The sequence below is a fragment of the Chlorocebus sabaeus genome, chromosome 27 (genome assembly GCF_047675955.1).
Source record: "Chlorocebus sabaeus isolate Y175 chromosome 27, mChlSab1.0.hap1, whole genome shotgun sequence".
Lineage (NCBI taxonomy): Eukaryota > Metazoa > Chordata > Mammalia > Primates > Cercopithecidae > Chlorocebus > Chlorocebus sabaeus.
The window spans coordinates 11,219,631-11,236,677 of NC_132930.1; the positions used below are offsets into that span (position 1 = coordinate 11,219,631).

Consider the following 17,047-nt stretch of genomic DNA (forward strand, 5'->3'; position numbering starts at 1 on the left):
CTCCTCCTTGTAACTGATTGAGTAATTTTTCTTATCAGTAAAGCTGTCTGTGCAACTCCCTTTTTCCAGCTGTGGGATTGTTTCTAAGCACAAAGCACAGCTTCTCTTGTTTGTATAACTGTGGGTTTTTTTAGGTAAGCCCCACTCCTCCCTGTACAAGTTCCCACGGAGCCCACTGTGTATATGCCTGAAAAGGTGAGGAAACTTTTTCCTGGGAGCTCACTAATTATACAAAGAACAAAAAGGCTTCTTTGCTTTGCTGGCTCCTTATCTGTCCAGACTTAACTGTGCAGCTGCAGCAGCTGTGATTTTTCAGGCAAGCACTTCTCGGGGCCCAGCCTTAACTGTTTATCTAACGGATTTTCCTTTTCTTTCCCCTCAGAGATGGGGTTTCACCATATTGCCCAGGCTGGTCTCGAATTCCTGAGCTCAGGCAATCTGCCCATCTTGGCCTCCCAAAATGCTAGGATAATAGGCGTGAGTCACCGCATCCGGCCATTTTTATTTCTGAAAATTGAGTTCTCTAATATACTTCAATAAAAAATCTATGTTTCATTTATTAGAAATTTGTTAACCTCATATCAGGCACTGTGCTAGGCACTTGTTATTTCAAATTAAATAAGACATGGCTATGTCAAGGAGCCAGGAAAAACTGATACCTGTATACTTACATACATCCCTGTCTAGCTTTTTTCTCTTGATACATAGAAGACAAAAAATTGATAGAAGATAAAAACTGATTAAATTTTAAAATATCTAGACCTGAATTCAACTTCCTTGTGTGAAAAAGAAGGCCAAAGTCATCTCTTTGGTTGAGACTGTAATTAAAGGGATCTTTTAATGTATATATTATGCAGCCCGGATGTTCCCTTTCTTTTTCATGATGTCTCTGTAATTAAGATGCAGATTTCCCCCCAAAGGAGAGTGTTTTTTCTGTGGTCTTAACTCAGATTCATAGATCTCAGCAAATCTATGGATTCGTGGCTTTGTGGGTCCTTAAACCTTCCACAATTATATGCAAAATTGTGGAATTTGGTATACATGAGTGCTTTTCATATTTATTTTTAATCCAGAATGGATCAAAAAGAACAATCATGAAGGATGTAGGTGCCAGACACAGGGCAGAGGTAGCTAGAAAAGTAGATCTTAGGGAAGTTAGGGCCCCTAGCCTCACTAATCTACAAACATGGCACGGCCAGCTTGCCTTGCAAGGCCTCTGTTGAAGGACCCCATGAATTCTTAAAATAGAGTTCTTAATTTTTATCAAATTCTCATGATTCTGTTACCCCAAAATATTAAGAATTATTGTACTATTAAAAAATTTATTAGAGACTAGTCCAAGCAACATAGTGATACGTCATCACTACTAAAAATTAAAAAAAAAAAATTAGGGGTGTGGGGCTGGACACAGTGGCTCACACCTGTAATCCGAGCACTTTGGGAGGCCAAGGCGGGTGGATCACCTGAGGTCAGGAGTTCAAGACCAGCCTGGCCAACATGGTGAACCCCTGTCTCTACTAGAAATACAAAAATTAGCTGGGCGTGGTGGCACATGCCTGTAATCCCAGCTACTCAGGAGGCTGAGGCAGAATTGCTTGATCCTGGGAGGTGGAGGTTGCAGTGAGCCAAGATCATCCCACTGTACTCCGGCCTTGGCAACAGAGTGAGACTCCATCTAAAAAAAAAACAAACAATTGTTAGAGACCAGCCCAGGCAACACAAGTGTTTCTCCTAAAAACAAAAATTAAAAATTTGGGGTATGGGGCATGGTGGCACACACCTGTAGTCGCAGCTACTCAGGAGGCTGAGGTGAGAGGATCCCATGAGCATAGAAGTTTAAGGCTGTAGTGGGCTACGATTGAGCCACCGCACTCCAGCCTGTTTGATAGAGCAAGACCCCGTCTCAAAAAACAAAAACAACAAAAACTTACTAGGTTTTGGTTTATGACTATTTAACATCATTTACTTTTTAGATGTTCTCACTGGAGGAAAGGGAAATTGAAGGCATAATATGTACTTCTCTAATTTATCAATACAATTTTTATATTAATACAATATTTGAAACTGACATTTAAACATTAGAATTTATTTTTACTTTTAACAATGTTGTGAACATGCTACATTTTTTGTTTGTCTTTAGTACCAGGACCCTCTGGTGATAATGGCATCAGTGTTACTATGATCTTAGTGGCCTGGATGGTTATTGCATTGATCTTGTTCTTACTGAGACCTCCGAATCTAAGAGGATCCAACCTACCTGGAAAGCCAACCAGTCCTCATAATGTAAGTATTGCACATTTTAAATGCTTTTTGGGTAAGGGAATGTATGTGACCTGGGGCAGGGAAGGACTTGGTTTTGACTAAAATACCTAAATTAGTTAAATTACATTTAACTCATAGAGTATTCTACCTATGTAGTTCTATTAAATCTTGCAATTCCAAGATTTAATTGATGGCTTAATCTTTGTGGAGTTAAATGCAGAAAGAAGCACAGACCAGAAGCCAAAAATTAATTTGAAAATGAATTCCAATTTTTTTGTTGTTGTTGTTCAGACAGGGTCTTGCTCAGCTGCCCAGGCTGGAGTGCATTGGTGCGATCTTAGCTCACTGTAGCCTCTACCTCCCAGGCTCAGGTGATCCTCCCACCTCAACCTTCTGAGTAGCTGGGACCACAGTCATGTACTAGCACACCTGGCTAGTTTTTTGTATTTTTTTTGTAGAGATGGGGTTTTGCCAGGTTGCCCAGGCTTGAATTCCAATCTTTACTCGCATGAGAAGCATTATGAAATAATCCATTTCATAATCCACAGCAATATTGCTTAAATCTCAATCCTCCACTACTCAGTTCTGTCCACCTCACAGTTGATCCCTTGCCTCTCATGCTTCTAGCCCCTAAACTCTTAGTAGCTTCAGCTCAAATGTTTGACCCCCTTCTGTCCTAGCTATTCAGTAGAGACACTGAGCCTGTCTGATTTTATTTTCCTCATTTTCCCATCCTATGTCTCTCAAACCCATTTTCCATTTCTGTACCGCAACAAATCAACTGAGCTGGCAAAAGGAGAGGTCAGAATCATTCATGTTGATAAATCTTGATAGTCATGATTACAACCATTTTTAGAACCTTCTAAATTAAAACTGTGATAAAGTGACCCAACAGGGAGTTTTCAGTACTATCTTTGATAGAAACTCCGTTGGCCAGGCGCGGTGGCTCACGCCTGCAATCCCAGCACTTTGGGAGGCCAAGGCGGGCAGATCGCCTGAGCTCAGGTGTTCAAGACCACCCTGGGCAACATGGTAAAACCCCATCTCTACTAAAATACAAAAAATTAACCGGACATGGTACCCTGGGCAACATGGTGAAACCCCGTCTCTACTAAAATACAAAAAATTAGCCGGACACGGTGGTGTGCGCCTGTAGTCCCAGCTACTCAGGAAGCTGAGGCTTGAGAATCGTTTGAGCTCAGGAGGCAGAGGTTGCAGTGAGCCAAGATCACACCACCACACTCCAGCTTGGGCTACAGAGTGAGACTGTGTCTCAAAAAAAAAGAACCTCTGTTAAAGGATTCCTTTTAATCCTTTTCAGAACCAGTATTTATGTGTGTGTTTTTTTTAACATTGAATTTGAATATTATCTCTTTAAAAATATTTCCATGAGGCTGGGCACGGTGGCTCACGCCTGTAAGCCCAGCACTTTGGGAGGCCGAGATGGGCAGATCACCTGAGTTTAGGAGTTCGAGACTATCCTGGCCAACATGGTGAAACCCTGTTTCTACTAAAAATACGAAAATTAGCTGGGCATGGTGGTGGGCGCCTGTAATCCCAGCTACTTGAGAGGCTAAGGCAAGACAGTTGCTTGAACCCAGGAGGTGGAGGTTGCACTGAGCCAAGATCGCGCCATTGCACTCCAGCCTGGGCGACAAGAGTGAAACTTCGTCTCCAAAAAACAAAAACAAAAACAAATTTCCATGAATATGCCAATTACCTCAATTTAGCCATTCTACAAATGTATGCATATTTCAAAACATGTTGTATATGACAAATATATACAATTTTTATTTGTCAATTTAAATAAATAAAATGTTAAAATTTATAATTAAAAAAACTATAAGATGATAGAGCATCAAAAAAAAAAAAAAAGGGAAAATTTCCATGATAGATTTGCTCGTTTTTTGTTTGTTTGTTTGTTTTTGAGATGGAGTCTCACTCTGTCATCCAGGCTGGAGTGCAGTGGTGCAATCTCGGCTCACTGCAGCCTCTGCCTCCCGGGTTCAAGCAATTCTCCTGCCTCCCCTTCCCGAGTAGCTGGGATTACAGGTGCGCATCACATCTGGCTAATTTTTGGATTTTTAGTAGAGATGGGGTTTCACCATGTTGGCCAGGCTGATCTCAAATTCCTGACCTCAGGTGATCTGCCTGCCTCGGCCTCCAAAGTACTGGCATTACAGGTGTGTGTCACCACAACTGGCTAATTTTTGTATTTTTAGTAAAGATGGGGTTTTGCCATGTTGGCCAGGCTGGTCTCGAACTCCTGACCTCAGGTACTCTGCCTGCATTTGCCTCCCAAAGTGCTGGGATTACAGGCATGAGCCACCGTGCCTGACCAGATTCACTTGTTGAATACCAAATTATCCCACTAATTCTCTTTTCCAACCTTTACCATGTGGAATTCCTGAAATAATTGTTTTTCTCCAATGTTGTGGTGTTAATATCAGAAGTTCAGTTAGACTCATTTTTTTATATAAGAGAAAGCAAATATGCTGTGTTAATTGGTCAGTGTTTTGTTTTGTTTTTAAAGGAGTAGAACATATGTAGTATAGAAAGAAAAAAAAATCGAAAAGAAAAACATACACAAAAAAGATACATAGCATGCTAACTTTAAGAAAGAAGGCATTATAGGCCGGAGGCAGTGGCTCATGCCTGTAATCCCAGCTACTCAGGAGGCTGCGGCAGGAGAATTGCTTGAACCCAGAAGGCAGAGGTTGCAGTAAGGCGAGATCGCGCCATTGCACTCCAGCCTGGGCAACAAGAGCGAGACTCCGTCTCAAAAACAAAAAAAGAAAAAGAAAGAAAGAAAGAAAGAAGGCATTATTAGCACTATATAAAAAGCTTTCCATTTATTTTTGTTTTTTCTTGGAGAAGAGAGTATTTATAAAACAGCTTGCATATTGTCTTGATAAAGTGTTTATTCCTTAGCTGTCTTTCTTACTTTCTTTGTATAGCTTTGTTACTTTCATATCAAAGAGTAACTTCCTCAATGTTTGGAGCTAAAGAAATAGAATTCTCAATAATCTGACTTAGAAACCATTAAAATGGGCTGGGTGTGGTGGCTCGTACCTGTAATCCCAGCACTTTGGGAGGCCGAGGCGGGTGGATCATTTGAGGTCAGGAGCTGGAGACCAGCTTGACCAACATGGTGAAACCCCGTCTCTACTAAAAATACAAAAAAATTTAACCAGGCGTGGTGGCACAGGCTTGTAATCCCAGCACTCGGGAAGCTGAGGCAGGCGAATCACTTGAACCCGGGAGGTGGAGGCTGCAGTGAGCCGAGATCGCACCACCGTACTCCAGCCTGGGCGATAGAGTGAGACTGTCTCAAGGAAAAAAAAAAAGAAACTATTAAAATGACAGAAATGCAAGATTATACTCTCCTGGACCTTAATTCATTGTAGACCAGTGTTTCTAGGAATAGTAGTTCCACTATCTTAGGAATAAGTAAGAAAATGTGTTGAGACTAATTCCAAGTAGAAATACTGATCACCCCCAACTCGGGCCTCCTACATCATTTCAGGGTAAATAAATAAAATCTTGAGAATCTTAAAAACTCTGATCTTTCCTTTATAGTTCACTTGCTTTCTATTGCAAGTTAGCAAAAGTCAATCCAAAGCAGTTTAAAACAAGTGGCTTCATTGATTTACACATCAAAAAAATTCAGAGGTAGGGTCAGTGTTAAGAAAGTTTAACAGTGTCATCAAAGACCCAGTTTCTTTCCTCTTACTATCAACTTCATTCCAACATGGGCTCCCCTTAGGGTCATAGGATGACTGCCAGAAGCAACTGCAGTTATATGCTTCCTCGTAGACATTCAGTATTGAGAAACAAAAGTCCCTAGCTTCATTTTAAATATACAGTACTTCGCTTAGCCAATCAACCTTAGCAAGAGGGATGAAGATACTTTCATTAGTTTGAAGATCACTCCTGGGGCTGGCGACTGAGTGAGACTCTGTCTCAAAAAAGAAAAAAAAAAAAAAAATTCCGGAATTGTTTAGCAAGCCTGGAAATTTTACCATTACATTCTCCTGGTTAACTAGTCAAGATGTCAATGCATAATCCTGCAAGTATTATATCTGTGACACTTTGAAAATTACCATATTAATGCAATGCAGACTGTGTGTCAGCTAATGTGGTTGCTGGCAGGCATGATAACATCACTGTTATACAGATTCCCTCTCTCTTCCATTCTACAGGGAAAAATAAGACAAATGGTGGAAAATCACAGTGTTATTTAATCTAGTGTTCCCTCGTGTAAAAACATATGAAAAGTCCAAATAAGCATATATTTGGGATGGGATGGTGGGGGGCATTGCTGCTCAGTTCTTTCTCTATGTGTTAGATTGGTTGCACTGGGATTTAATAAGTCAATTTTTTAAAAAGTACTAAAATAAATTTTAAAAAATTTTAAATTTTTTAAAAGTCAGTTAAATAATTTATTTCTTTCTAATGCCAGGGACAAGATCCACCAGCTCCTCCTGTGGACTAACTTTGTGATACGGGAAGTGAAAATAGTTAACACCTTGCACGACCAAACGAACGAAGATGACCAGAGTACTCTTAACCCCATTAGAACTGTTTTTCCTTTTGTATCTGCAATATGGGATGGTATTGTTTTCATGAGCTTCTAGAAATTTCACTTGCAAGTTTATTTTTGCTTCCTGTGTTACTGCCATTCCTATTTACAGTATATTTGAGTGAATGATTATATTTTTAAAAAGTTACATGGGGCTTTTTTGGTTGTCCTAAACTTACAAACATTCCACTCATTCTGTTTGTAACTGTGATTATAATGTTTGTGATAATTTCTGGCCTGATTGAAGGAAATTTGAGAGGTCTGCATTTATATATTTTAAATAGATTTGATAGCTTTTTAAATTGCTTTTTTTCATGAGGTATTTATAAAGTTATTTGAGGTTGTCTGGGATTGTATGAAAGAAAATTAGAACCACGTTGTATTTACATTTACCTTGGTAGTTAATTTGTGGATGGCAGTTTTCTGTAGTTTTGGGGACTGTGGTAGCTCTTGGATTGTTTTGCAAATTACAGCTGAAATCTGTGTCATGGATTAAACTGGCTTATGTGGCTAGAATAGGAAAAGAGAAAAAAATGAAATGGTTGTTTACTAATTTTATACTCTCATTAAAAATCTCTAATGTTAAGAAAACCTTAAATAAACACGATTGATCAATATGGCAGATGATTTACAGTCCATTATATGACATTTGTAAGCCACTCAACACTAGCCTTACAAGGTTCATGAAAGGAGGAAAACATTAATTCTTTCTGCCTTTGCTGGTATAATCCACATAATAATTTAAGCTATAATTTATTTTTAAAATGAGTGCCTCTTGGGAAGTTTCTTTTCTGTTCTAACACTGCCTGTTAAAATGAAAATCTTAGGCTGGTGCGGTGGCTCACACCTGTAATCCCAGCACTTTGGGAGGCTGAGGTGGGTGGATCATTTGAGGTCAGGAGTTCGAGACCAGCTTGGCCAACATGGTGAAACCCTGTCTCTACTAAAAATACAGAAAAATTAGCCAGGCGTGGTACATGTGCCTGTAATCCCAGCTACTCAGGAGGCCAAGGCAGGAGAATTGCTTGAACCCAGGAGGTAAAGGTTGCAGTGAGCCGAGATCGCACCACTGCACTGCAGCCTGAGCGACAGAGTGAGACTCTCTCTCAAACAAAAATAAAAATAAAAATAAAATTAAAATTTTAAAGCTGTATTAGGGCCTGTTAGATTACTGATATTTGAATGCCTATTTACTTATTTACTCCATTGAGTCCTTTGTTATCCTCTGACCTATAAAAAATTTTGATAAGTAACAGGTTTACTTCAAGGGAAAAGAAGGAAAATGAGAAACAAACATCTTTTTTTCACTCCTTATCTTATTCCTGTTTGGTGATGGGATGGATTGGGGTAGGAAGGAATGTTAATATGAGAGAAATTTTGAAATGTATAAAAAAGTAAAAGGTTGTATTGTTTTGCTCAGTTTGAAATAAAGTGAATACCAATAGCACTTAAAAATGTCTGCATGGGCCGGGCGCGGTGGCTCACGCCTGTAATCCCAGCACTTTGGGAGGCTGAGGCGGGCGAATCACCTGAGGTCAGGAGTTCGAGACCAGCCTGACCAACATGGTAAAACCTCGCCTCTACTAAAAATGCAAAAATTAGCCAGGCATGGTGGTGTGTGCCTGTAATCCCAGCTACTAGGGAGGCTGAGGCAGGAAATTGCTTGAACCCAGGAGACGGAGGGTGCAATAAGCTGAGATCGTGCCACTGCACTCCAGTCAGGGCAACAGAGTGAGACTCTGTCTAAAAATAAATAAATTTTAAAAAATGTCTGCATGACCCATGTGGTTATGAAGTTTTTTTCCTAGCAAATGATTGCAGATTATTTATGGGGGCTAGAAGATATTTTGCTATCAATGTAAGGATTTTTTTCCCCTTAGGTCAGTCTATTCACTGTTTAGATCTGGTAAATTACTTGTATGCATTGAATAAATTCTCTGTATCATTGTACTGTTTAATAGTCTCTGATACAATTGTGATACTCATAAGAGATTTTTTCCCCTTTATTATGATTACATTCTAGATCATAAACATTGTAAGGGTATCTTTTCGTTATATAATCCAATATTGATTGTTTGAATTCCTCCTTGTACACATCTTGGCTTTGTGCTCAATTTCTTGAAATAATATAACCAACTCTGAATTACGTGTGTTAATAGATGGGTAACATAACACAGGTAAGTTAAATCCTGGATAAATGAGCCCCACAGAATAAAGGTTTTTGTGGCCTACTGGAAGCCTTCCTAACTCTACAGCTGGTGAAGTAGAGCAGAAAGGGCCAGAATGGCTTAAGATGGAGCCAAATCCCTATAGCATTCCATTTTCTGCTCTTGCCTCTTGAACTTAGAAGGCTTGCCCATATATATATCCTAACAATCTGTTCTCTGAGCTGCTAGAAGGCCAATCCCTGGCAAGAGATACTGATGTAGTCACTGAATCTATGGCTCACAAATAATTGAAAATTGGCTTTGGGGGCTGGGCGCAGTGACTTATACCTATAATCCCAGCACTTTGGGAGGCTGAGGCGGGTGGATCACTTGAGGTCAGGAGTTTGAGACCAGCCTGGCCAACATGGTGAAACTCCTTGTCTACAAAAAATACAAAAATTAGCCGGGTTTGGTGACACAGCCTGTAGTCTTAGCTACTCAGGAGGCTGAGGCAGGAGAATCGCTTGAGCCTGGGAGACAGAGGTTGCAGGAAGCCAAGATCACGCCACTGCACTCCAGCTTGAGTGACAGAGTGAGACCTTGTCTCAAAAAAAAAAAGAAAAAAAAAAAGACTTTAGAAGGCTTTATTGGAAGAAGTGGCTGAAACTTGGACACAGAATGTCTAGTATTACACCTAAGAATCTGGATTCTTTTTTGTTGTTGTTTTGAGATGGAATTTTGCTCTTTCGCCCAAGCTGAAGTGAAATGGTGCGATCTTGGCTCACTGCAACATCCACCCCCGGGTTCGAGCGATTCTCCTTCCTCAGCCTCCCGAGTAGCTGGGATTGTAAGTGCCCACCACCAAGCCCGGCTAATTTTTGTATCTTCAGTTAGAGACGGGGTTTCGCCATGTAGGTCAGGCTGGTCTCAAACTCCTGACCTCAGGTGATCCACCCACTATGGCCTCCCAAAGTGCCAGGATTACAGACGTGAGCCACCGTGCCTGACTGGAAAATCTAGATTCTTATTCCTAGTTCTTCATTTCTGTCACATGCACTTAGTTGACATTACGTCTATGTGTATTAGCTTTTTCCTACATGAACCGTCTATTTACTTGGTAACCAGTGTTCTTAATGAAGTATTTAGTCTTGGGTTTCTTGTAAAATTTCTCTGCATTCCTGAAACAGTGTACTATACATGAAATATTCTTGTTTACCTAGTAATTTATATTATTCTATTTAATTCTTAAAGCTTCTACCTGTGGCCTTTTTATTGAGCACACTCTTAAGTCATTATTTGGCTTGTAAACATTCACCTGAATTGTGGCTACAATCCTTTTTAAATAATCTGCGAAAAAAGAAATATAAAGCTTACATTTTCACAGTTTTGGCTCTTAAACATTTTCCACACACGTCATTAAGAATTTATTTTGTTTTAGACCAGTCATGGTGGCTCATGCCTGTAATCCCAGCAATTTGGGAGGCTGAGGCAAGAGAACTGCTTGAGCCCAGGAGTTTGAGACTAGCCTGGGCAACATAGCAAGACCCTGTCTCTGCCAAAAAGAAAAAAGTAAAAAAGCTTTTTTTGTTTTATGCACAATAATGGTGGGAGGTTGTTTTGTTTTTTGTTTGTTTTGTTTTCCATGTGGAAAAGGTTAACATTGGAACTGTTTCTAGTAAAAGATTTTTTTCAGGCTGGGCACGGTGGTTCATGCCTGTAGTCCCATCACTTTGGGAGACCGAGGCAGCCAGATAACCTGAGGTCAGGAGTTTGAGACCAGCCTGGTCACCGTCTCTACTAAAAATACAAAAGTAGCTGGGTGTGGTGGTACATGCCTGTAATCCCACCTACTTGGGAAGCTGAGGCAGGAGAATCACTTAACCTGGGAGGCGGAGGTTGCAGTGAGCCAAGGTCATGCCATTGCACTACAGCCTGGGCAACAAGAGTGAAACTCCATCTCAAAAAAAAAAAAAAATGTTTTTCATTTTTTTCATGTTATCTATCCAAGCACTGTCCCATGGTCAGCAAGTCATATTTTACAATGTGGATTTTTTACAAAATAATTATTGAATACAGCTATTCTATGGTTACTTTTAGTGTTTTTGTGGTATGTGGTGTGGGAGTGTTTATGAAATTACCAGTATCTTAAATTTTCAAAGGAACCTTGGAAGTCTGTCACTCTAAATGAAAGTCTGTCACTCTACATGAATTATGTGCTCAAATTTGACCAGCTCAGTTTAAGACACAAAACAGTAATTTGAAGAAGGAAAAATGAAGAGTTTACAGTTTAATGGGTTAAATTTTTGTTCTTGCAATAGTAAATTTAGTCTTATATTTCTAAATGTGTGAAGATTGCTTTGTTAAAAGCAAAAGTGGTCGTGTGATATGCTAAATGTTAATTACTGTTTTTATATGTTTCAGTCATGCCAAACAAATCATGTCTGTGCCATCCAGGGTCTATTGTTAATCTTTTTCTGAGTACTTGGATTGGGATAAAGGGCTTGTACTATGCACTTTTTATTAATGAATAAATAGAAAATATTAGTAACACTCTTTGTTTTCTGTTTGGCTTTTGTGGGAAGAGAAGCAAGCATCTTTTGCTTAGTAAGTGTTAACATCCTATATTAAACAGTTTCTTTGTAAGACCTAACTAAAGACATTTCTAAGAGAGAACTTAAGTTTTAAGAAAAGTTGTGAGAAAAATATTTATAAAATATGTAGTATGGGGCCAGTATTCAGAAGTAGAGCTTCTCTCTTGGAAATTAGATTGCAGTCACATTTCTTTGGTTATTTTCTTTCTCTCTCTCTCTCTCTCTTCCTAGAATACCAGATAAAATAGACATTTGCTTTGAGGGACTAATATCCAATAGTGTTAATTATTTAAGCAGATATATCTTGCTGAAAAGGAGCTAGACATGTCACTGTACCAAAAAACACACAAAAGTGAAAATTTGCTTCTGTTCTGTGACCTAGAATGTGTCCAGACATTAAAGATCATGAATACTCATAAACATGTAAAACTAGTAACACTGCTCTGGCATGATTTTGATGTCAGTGTGTATGTAATAACTTAAGTGTTATTTAAAATAGATAAATTTGTGAAATAACTTCTTGTAGACAGTCAACTTTTTATGATTCAATCTAAAGATTGTTATGTACATGTCAACGGGTATCTGAATCCTCAGTGAAACTGTAAGTTTTCATTAAATGACTCTGCCGCAATACTAGTTTTCTTCTCAGAAAGTGGAATTCAAATAAAATAAGTTTTTTGGTCCTGGTATTTCACCTGATGATTTTCTCAGTTCTGGATCTCAATTTGTAGAGTTGTTGGGGGCTTTTCCCCCCAAAAGATGATTCATAAACACCAACTACAATTATCTTTCATGACCATATTTTTAAAAATTGGAGTTACCAGTGTGATCTTTTCCCATTAGTTGCTTGTAGGGGACTTTAGTGTGCATATCTCTTCTCAGACAAATGTATTATGTTCGTTCAATAAACATTTCAACAAATTTTTAGACTTGTTTCTTAATTTTCTGTAGGCTTTAAAATGGATTTTATTCAGGATTTGATTACAGAAACTATTTCAAACCATCAGATGCCAAATTAAGATGTCTCCTGAAGTTAGTGGGGAGATGTCTGGGAGGCAAGGATTATGTAGGGGTGAAAACAATGTATGTCGTTTTAAGGATAAAGCAACTTACTTTTTTTTTTTTTTTTTTTGAGACATAGTATCACTCTTGTCACCCAGGCTGGAGTGCAGTGGCACAATCTCGGCTCACTGCAAGCTCCGCCTCCCGGGTTCAAACAATTCTCCTGCCTCAGCCTCCCCGAGTAGCTGGGATTATAGGCACCTGCCACCGCACCCGGCTAATTTTTGTATTTTTAGTAGAGACGGGGCTTCACTATCTTGGCCAGATATCTTGGCTTGAACTCCTGACCTCGTGATCCACCTGCCTCGGCCTCCCAAAGTGCTGGGATTACAGGCGTGAGCCACTGTGCCCTGCCAGGATAAAACAACTTTCATATCAATACATGGTTTTTGTTTTTGTTTTTGTGGGGTTTTTTGGGGTTTTTTTTTTGAGACAGAGTCTTGCTCTGTCGCCAGGCTGGAGTACAGTGGCCCGATCTTGGCTCACTGCAACCTCCACCTCCAGGGTTCAAGCAATTCTCCTGCCTCAGCCTCCCGAGTAGCTGAGACTACAGGTGCGTACCACCATGCCTGGCTAATTTTTGTAGTTTTAGTAGAGATAGGGTTTCACCATGTTGGCCAGGATGGTCTTTGCTCTCTTGACCTCGTGATCCGCCCGCCCTGGCCTCCCGAAGTGCTGGGATTACAGGCATGAGCCACCATGCCCGACCATCAGTATATGTTCTATTGGGAGGTGGGAGGATTACTTGATGCCAGGAGTTCAGGACCAGCCTGAGCAACACAGACTCTGTCTCTACAAAAATAAAATAAAACTTAGCGGGACATGATGGCCTGCATCTGTAGTCCCAGCTACTTGGGAGGCTGAGGTGGGAGGGAGGCTTGAGCCCAGTAGTTCCAGGCTATTGTGTGAGCTGTGATGGCACCACTGCACTCTAGCCAGGGCAACAGAGCCAGATCCTGAGTCAAAAATGAATTTTTTACAGAGTATTATTTCCTTATACAAATCTCCACTTATTTCTAGGAAATTTAGAAATGAGAAAAGTATTATTTGCAATATCTGGAATGCCAGAGTCTAACCTCTTAAATATGTGCTCATAACCTCAGATAGTTGGTCTATGCTTGATGATTAATGGTTTTGAATTGCAGTGTTTATTAGTTTTGACCAGAATTAAACACAAATACCATACAGCAGGTTCAGCATTATAGAAAAAGCCTCTTAAATTGTTTTTAAATAAATGAATCTGTTATGTATGTAATTCAGTCAGTGTCAGAAAGAGAAGCACTTTATATACAAAAAGCATCTCAGACCCTGGGTTGAATGCAGCTTTTCATGACAACTAATTAGTATGTAAACAAACTTTGGAAGTCTAGATGTGTTTAAAGGGGCTTCCTTACAATTAATCCAGCCAGGACAATTTGTGGTTACAAAATACAGGACAGATCGAAATCTGACACCAAAGCCTATACCCCCAACAAATGGTTTAAGATTTATATCCTTGAAAATGTTGTTTGTCTTCATTTTCATCTAACAGCCCTTTTTTTTTTTTTTTTTTTTCCTGAGATAGAGTCTCACTTTGTCACCCAGGCTGGAATGCAGCATCACCATTATGGCTCACTGTAGCCTCGACCTCTGGAGCTCAAGCTATTCTCCTGCCTCAGCCCCATGAGCAACTGAGACTACAGGCGTACCCCACCACACCAGGCTAATTTTGCAGAGGTGGAGTTTCACCGTGTTGCCCAGGCTGGTCTCCATCCAACTCCTGAGCTCCAGTGATCCTCTTGCCTCGGCCTCCAAAAGTGCTGGCATTACAGGCATGAGCCTGTTACAGGCCAAAAGAATGAGGGTCGTGACCAACTCAGTATGCCACTGGATTCTATATGAGCAAACAGAAAACTGTTCTCATGAAAGCAGGATGTTGGAAAACTAACAACTGCATCTGCCACCAGAAGGGGTGCTGAGGGCAGTCACGCCCCAAGCGTAGTGTTCGTTGTGATTATCTACAGGAACATCTGAAGCCTATTGTACAAAGAAAGCAATTATGTGTACCTGTGATAAATCAAGCAGTTGACCAACCATTACCTCTCCCTCCCTGCTCTTTCTACCTAATAAATACAAAGGGCTGTAGAAGCTCAGAGCCCTTGCTCACTAGAAGCAGGCAGCCCCCTGACCCCTTCTTCCAAAAATTCTCTTTTTGTCTTTGTCTTCATTTCTGCATTCGTCCCCCTTTGTTCACTCTCATAACAACCGACAGCGACAAGTCACCCCCGGGACAGGGACATAAGTGAAGTTCTGCTAGAGCAGAGAAAGTGAAACTGACAAGAAGAATGAGAACGAGAAACACTGGGAAGAGTCTGCCGGCAGCTGATACAAGGTCAGTGCCCTAAAGAGGTACTGGGAATGGGAAGTTTCTGAATCAGGGTAATACGGGGGAAGAATCTGGCTACTTCTTTTCTTTTTTATATTTGGAGTTTAGTTCATACTATTCTTCTGCCATTATTCATTCCTTATTCTGCTAGACAGCAGGAGTCATGTTCAGAGTCTAAAAATTTGAAATAATCTTTTCCCCCAACAGCACCAATTAAAAATAATAAACTGAAGCAGGAGGATGAAAATTGGCCTGTGTTGTCCCCTCTAGTAGCAGAAACATCTAAACTGCCTCCTTCAGTAGCAGAAATAGAGACCCCAATACAAAGAATTTTACACTCTGCTGCTATAGCTGGAGAACCCTTAGGAACTTGCGCTTTTCCTGTTTCCATAAGGCCCGATCCAAATAATCCACAGCAGCTTATACATGAACACACCCCACTAGAATTTAAGGTGCTGAAGGAATTAAAAGCTAGTGTAGTTAATAATGGAGTACAAAGCCCATTTACTTTAGGATTGCTAGAATCTATATTTGGCGCTATGCGCCTTCCACCCTTTGATGTAAAGCATTTGGCTTGCACTTGTTTATCTGCTAGTGCATACCTGACATGGAATTCAAATTGGCAAGAACTGTGTGCAGACCAGGCTAGACAGAATCGTGCTGCTGGACACGGAGACATTACAGAGGATGCTGTCAGGTAGTGGCCCCTATTCAGACCTGGAACATCAAATGGCACTCCTAGACGCTGCTTATAAGCAGTGTGCCTTGGCTGCTAAACACGCCTGGGCCACAATTCCAGAGGAAAGGGTCCCAGTACAATCTTTTTTACATATCACGCAAGGGTCACAGGAGCCCTATGCACATTTTCTTGCAAGATTACAAGAGGCAGTGAAGCGTCAGATTCCTCATACCATGGCTACAGAAATGCTAACCTTAACTAGCTTTTGAAAATGTAAACACGGATTGTAAACGTGCACTGGCACCTGTGAGATGTACAAAAAGCTTAGGAAATTTTCTCAAAGCTTGTCAGGATGTGGGAACTGAGCTTCATCGCTCCACAATGTTGGCTGAAGCAAAGGAATTATAGATAATCATTATCCATCAGACAAAGTTTTGCAATTTTATAAAGTTTACCCTTTTACCCGCCTATTCCAGGCGGCCGGACTTACTTCACTGATGGCTCTTCCAAAGCTGAGCATCTATTTTATGGACCTAAGCATACTCAAATGATAAAAACCCCTGGTGTTTCAGCTCAACGCTCAGAATTAATGGCAGTTATTCAGGTTTTACAGCTCACTGTTTCCTCTCCTATTGTCTGTGATTTAGCCTATGTTGTTAATGTAACCAGTCACATTGAGACTGCCGCTATTAAAAGCAGAACTGTTTAACTTGTTTCCAAGACTTCAGCAAGCTGTTTGCTTTCATGCTGCTCCTTTTTCATATTTCTCATATTCGCTCTCACACACAACTTCCTGGACTACTATTTCTAGGTAATGATAGAGCAGATAAATTGATTGGTTCTGTGTTTCAGCAAGCTCAAGCCTCTCATTCATTACTGCATTAAAACACCTCTGCCCTTATTCATATGCTTCAAATGCCTCGAAGCCAGCCTCTAGCTATTGTGCAAGCCTGCCCCACTTGTCAGCATGTCGCTGGTGTTATACCCATAGAAGGATGTAACCCACGAGGCTTAGCTCCAAATGAAATCCGGCAAACGGATGTAACACATATAGCAGCCTTTGGCAAACTTAGCTATGTTCATATGACTATAGACACTTACTCTCATATGCTGCATGCTACATGTCAAACAGGTGAAACAGCTGGCCATGTCCAACGACATTGTCTGTTGTCATTTGCCCATATGGGGGTCCCTAAACAATTAAAAACTGACAATGGACCTGCTTATGTTAGTCACGCTTTTCAAAATTTTTTAGTTATAGGCAATCACTCACAAAACAAGAATTCCTCATAACCCTCGAGGACAAGGAATTATAGAGCAGCACATCAAATGTTACAACCTATGTTGAAAAAACCAAAA

At 40.3% G+C, this 17,047-nt stretch overlaps 1 protein-coding gene across 2 annotated transcripts in view; it reads left to right on the forward strand.

The window, feature by feature from the left end:
- The window catches only part of SMIM14 (small integral membrane protein 14), a 78,832-nt gene extending 71,371 nt beyond the window's left edge, over positions 1-7,461 (forward strand). For both annotated transcript variants that reach the window (XM_008017607.3, XM_008017606.3), the window contains exons 4-5: positions 2,141-2,283; positions 6,725-7,461. In XM_008017607.3, the coding sequence (XP_008015798.1) occupies positions 2,141-2,283; positions 6,725-6,757 (176 nt within the window). In that variant the 3' untranslated portion in view covers positions 6,758-7,461. The remainder of the gene's footprint in view (positions 1-2,140; positions 2,284-6,724) is intronic.
- The last annotated feature ends 9,586 nt before the right edge of the window (positions 7,462-17,047 follow it).